Below are 4,161 nucleotides of genomic sequence, written 5' to 3' on the forward strand. Positions count from 1 at the left end.
CACAGCAGCCACAATCCCCAGCACGGCGATGCCGGTGAAGAACAGGGCGACCAGCAGCATGAGCACGGCCACCGCCGTGTTGGCCTGCAGCACCACCAGCGCGGAGATCCAGCCACTGCCCAGAGGGGAAGCGGGGAAGCGGGTGGCGGTGAAGGGGGCCGCTCGCCGCAGGGCCTCGGTGCCCCTGCCGCGCTCGGCTGGGGAGCGAGCAAACACGCCCCATTCCCACCCACCCACCAGGGGGCGCTCCCCCGTCAGGCTGGCGGCTCTCCAAGTACCATGATCCCAAACTACATCCAGTCTCTCCAAGTTCACTTCCAGCTTCTGAACGACTGGCTGCCGCCTCTGCAAGCCCTTCCGGACATCCTCGCTCCACACAAGCCTTTCTGTAGAGGAGTGTCAGCCCCTCTTCAAAAGTGCTTAGCACGCTTCCCCCAGGAAGCCGCCTCAGACTGACCACGTGCACCTTTCCTCCCCCAAACCTCTGCCTGTCTAGACTTCGGACCAGGCTCTCTATCCTGGAAGTGGGTCCTATTTCTCTCATCAAGCTAGCACTTCGCAAGGACAAGCACCACACCCCGCCTCCTAACAACCCGTCCCAGCGCCCGGGGCCTGACTTGGTCTGACGGGATGAGGAAAGGGTTCCGGTGCATGGCAGCTTCACGGACCTGAAGCCCCAGCCCGGGATGCCAATGGCCTGGAGGACAAAGAGCACGTCCTGGACGAAGAAAATGAAGAAGAAAACGAAGAAATTGAATGAGCTGTCACTCCTGCAGGGAAGAAGAAAACGGGTAGGGGGGAGCAGAGTTAGGGAGGAACAGCAGGTGCGGGCCTCTGAGGTTCTCCGCCCCGCCCTGCCCTGCCTGCCACTTACCGGAAAGCCTTATACATGGGGCGGTACCAGCACACAAAGGAGCAGGGCGTGAAAAGGAGGGCCCAGAGGATAGAGAGCCCGAAGCCCGAGCCATTGCTGGTCGTCACACAGAAGCTGGCCAGGCAGGCGAGAAAATTCAGGAGCAGGGCCAGCGTGCTGCCTGCGGGACGGAGGTGCGGGATGCTGAGCGTGGTCGGCAGTGAGGGCCCTTCCCCCAGAACCCCCATCCCTCGGCAAATGGGCAGAGCAAGGAAAGGGGGCCCCTGCCTTCCCCAAATCCTCATCTTGACAGGGGAGACACATCTCTTCGGAAGACACTTAAAACTGAGACAATGTTTCCGCCCCGGGACATGGGGAGGCAGGTGGGGGGGGGGGCAAGAACGAGCTTTCACTTGGAGGCTGGAGAACATCTTCTAAATACTACAGAAGGAGTAACCTGAGAAACTCCTGGTGAAATCGGCCTTAAACTCAAATGTTGAGAGGTGCTTGGGTGGCTCAGTCGGGTGAGCGTCGGAAGTCGGCTCAGGTCATGATCTCGCCGCCCATGGGTTTGAGCCTCGCGTCGGGCTCTGTGCTGACAGCTCAGAGCCCGGAGCCTGCTTCCGATTCTGTGTCTCCCTGGCTCTCTGCCCCTCCCCTGCTCACACTCTCTCTCAAAAATAAACATTAAAAAAACCCCAAAAGCTGAGCAGGGCTGAACTGCTGAGCTCTCCGGGGGTGGGCTCCGGGGCAGGAAGGACGTAACGGTACTAGTGGCGGCTGAACTCTTCCTCCAGAAAAGGCTTCTCGCTACTCACACATCCAGAGGTAGTACATGGTGGATACGGTCTTCTGAAATTCTTGGGGGATCTCCATGGAGATGTCCTGAAAGAAGCAGGGCTGCACTGGGCAGAAGGCGGGCAGAGGGGGCCAGTTGTTGTGTCGAGCTGTAAGGCGCAGAGAGCAGAAGGGGCCCGGACGTGAGGCAGAGACCAACAAAGGAATCGCCATCCTCCCTTCCACCCCACCTCCTCTCTTCCGTCTCCAGTTCAGGGTCCGAGGACACAGGACGGAGCGGCAAAAACAGGGCTGACGGCGTTTCCTATGATCTGCAGCTTCCAGGCTCTGCCGAGCACTTCGCACGGATGGCCTTGTCTCCCCCTCACAACAGTCCTGTCCCGCAGGTACAAACACCATCTCCGTTTTACAAGTAAGGAAACTGAGGGGCGGCCAGCTGGCTCTGAGCTGTCAGCACAGAGCCCCGAACCCACGAACCGTGAGGTCATGATCTGAGCCGAAGTCGGATGCTTAACCGACTGAGCCACCCAGGCGCCCCCAAATTAAGTAACTTACCTAAGAGCTCATAGGTAGGAAGTACTAGTGCCCAAGTTCAAACTCAGCAATGTGGCTCTCGAGCCCAATGCCTCATGTTCTCTTTGCTCCTGCAACAGTGTGCAACGCGCCCCTGCCCAGGGCCCCGCTTACCGGCCGCCCCCCCCAGGGCCGCGTGCTGCAGCTCCCGCTCCCTCCGGTCCAGCTCCTCGGCCTTCCGGTTCAGCTCCTCCTGCTTCTTCAGCAGCTCGGCCGTGGCTGCTGCGGCAGAAGCCTGTCCAGTGTGTGAGGGGGCGACGTGAGCCCCAGGCCCAGGTCTGGCCCCCACCCCCCCACCCCCACATCCCGTTTACCTGGGTGCCGTAGGAGCCGTAGTTTTTGGGTTCCGTGGGGCTGAGCTTTCTGGAAGACTGCAACGAGGGAGCCGACGGGGGAGGCAACGGGGCAGCGGCCGGAGGCTCATAGGCTGGTGGGGGCTGTCAGTTTTGGAAAAGACCGTAGGGATCGCCCAGTCCCTCCCGACACAGGTATCCAGGCTCTGTCTGACGACCTCTACATCTGGGCCCCCTTTCCGGGCCCCTCCTTCGGAGAGAGCCGCACCTCCGTCACCCCCCACCGCCCCTCACATCCGAGTTCTTAGCCAGGACTCAAGACACTCATCCACCGAACGCATGCCCTCCACTTTTTAAAGCTCTTGGCCCTTTCTTTCTTAATTTTTTTTAACGTTTACTCATTTTTCAGAGACAGGGCATGAGCAGGGGTGGAGCAGAGACAGAGTGAGACACAGAATCCAAAGCAGACTCCAGGCTCTGTGCTGTCAGCACAGAGCCCGATGCGGGGCTTGAACCTCGAACCCACGAACCGTGAGATCATGACCTGAGCCGAAGTCGGACACTTAACCAACTGAGCCACCCAGGCGCCCCTCTTCCTTTTTTTTTTTTTTTTTTTAAAAACAACAACAACAACAACAAACCAACTCTTGGTACTTTCTATTGCTGTGGAGCAAACAGGTCTGGTCCTTGGTGCTCACCTTCGGAAGGCACACCTAAGCATAACTCGTTTTCTCCTGGACTCCAACCAGCCCCATAATTTATTTTCGTCACAGAAGCCTCCCCAGAGGCAGCCGTGGTTCAGGCCCTGCCAGGACTAGCACTGAGCGCTCAAGTGGGATGATTGGCCCTGGCTCACCAGAAGGATTCGGCAGCCCAGGGCGGCCCGGCTCTCTCAGGGGGCTAAGATCACAGTACCTCTTCCTTTGCATGCAGAAACCCCCCTGCATCCCGACAGGGTGAGCTTACTGGCACACCCTCCCCTGAGTGCCACCCCATGCTCTCCAGAATCTCACCTCCCGGGTCTCAAAAGGGTTGTAGACGTCAAGGGTGGCATACTGCGGGCTGGGTCGGTGCTGGATCACAGCTGGGTCCTGTGGGCAGAGAGCTGCGGCTCAGCGGGCACCTGGTGCCCCTGGGGGGACGGCGGGGGGCCTCTCCTAATGCCTGTGGCTCCGAGGACTGCACGTTGGAGGCCACGCTGGGGCCCCAACGTTTGCCCCAAATCCTTCACCCCACTCTGTTAGCACCCCCCCGGGTGCTCACTGGTCTGGAGTCACCGGCACCCCCACGTGGCGGCCCTGCCTCGGCACAAGCGTCGAGAATGGGAATACAACAAGTGAGCCCGTCCAGGAGCGAGAGGAGTCGGCCGAGCCACCCAAAAAAGGCCGGCGCGTCACCTGAAAGGGGTTGTCAAGCTCGCCCGGGCCGGCGAAGGGGTTTCCGCCGTCTCTGCTCTGAGCCATGTTTGCAACTGCGGCCTGGGCCGCCCCTGCCCTCCACGCCCCTGCGCGGCGGCGGCGGCTCCCTCCGCTCCCTCCGCTCCCGTCGGTCAGCCCGCTCGGCCGTGCACCGATTGGCCGCGGAGGCCGGAAGGGTCCCGAGGATCCCCGCAGCGGCGGCCGGCTGCGCCTGCGCCTGCGCTCC

At 60.9% G+C, this 4,161-nt stretch overlaps 1 protein-coding gene across 1 annotated transcript in view; it reads right to left on the reverse strand.

The window, feature by feature from the left end:
* The window catches only part of SCAMP3 (secretory carrier membrane protein 3), a 4,421-nt gene extending 272 nt beyond the window's left edge, over window positions 1–4,149 (reverse strand). Inside the window, exons 1-8 of the mRNA XM_077764058.1 lie at window positions 3,915–4,149; window positions 3,531–3,608; window positions 2,539–2,661; window positions 2,339–2,459; window positions 1,672–1,800; window positions 875–1,034; window positions 669–770; window positions 4–115 (exon numbers count right to left, since the gene is read on the reverse strand). Of these exons, the coding sequence (XP_077620184.1) occupies window positions 4–115; window positions 669–770; window positions 875–1,034; window positions 1,672–1,800; window positions 2,339–2,459; window positions 2,539–2,661; window positions 3,531–3,608; window positions 3,915–3,980 (891 nt within the window). The 5' untranslated portion in view covers window positions 3,981–4,149. The remainder of the gene's footprint in view (window positions 1–3; window positions 116–668; window positions 771–874; window positions 1,035–1,671; window positions 1,801–2,338; window positions 2,460–2,538; window positions 2,662–3,530; window positions 3,609–3,914) is intronic.
* Window positions 4,150–4,161: the final 12 nt, after the last annotated feature.

Source organism: Crocuta crocuta, unplaced genomic scaffold (assembly GCF_008692635.1).
Source record: "Crocuta crocuta isolate KB4526 unplaced genomic scaffold, BGI_CrCroc_1.0 scaffold528, whole genome shotgun sequence".
Lineage (NCBI taxonomy): Eukaryota > Metazoa > Chordata > Mammalia > Carnivora > Hyaenidae > Crocuta > Crocuta crocuta.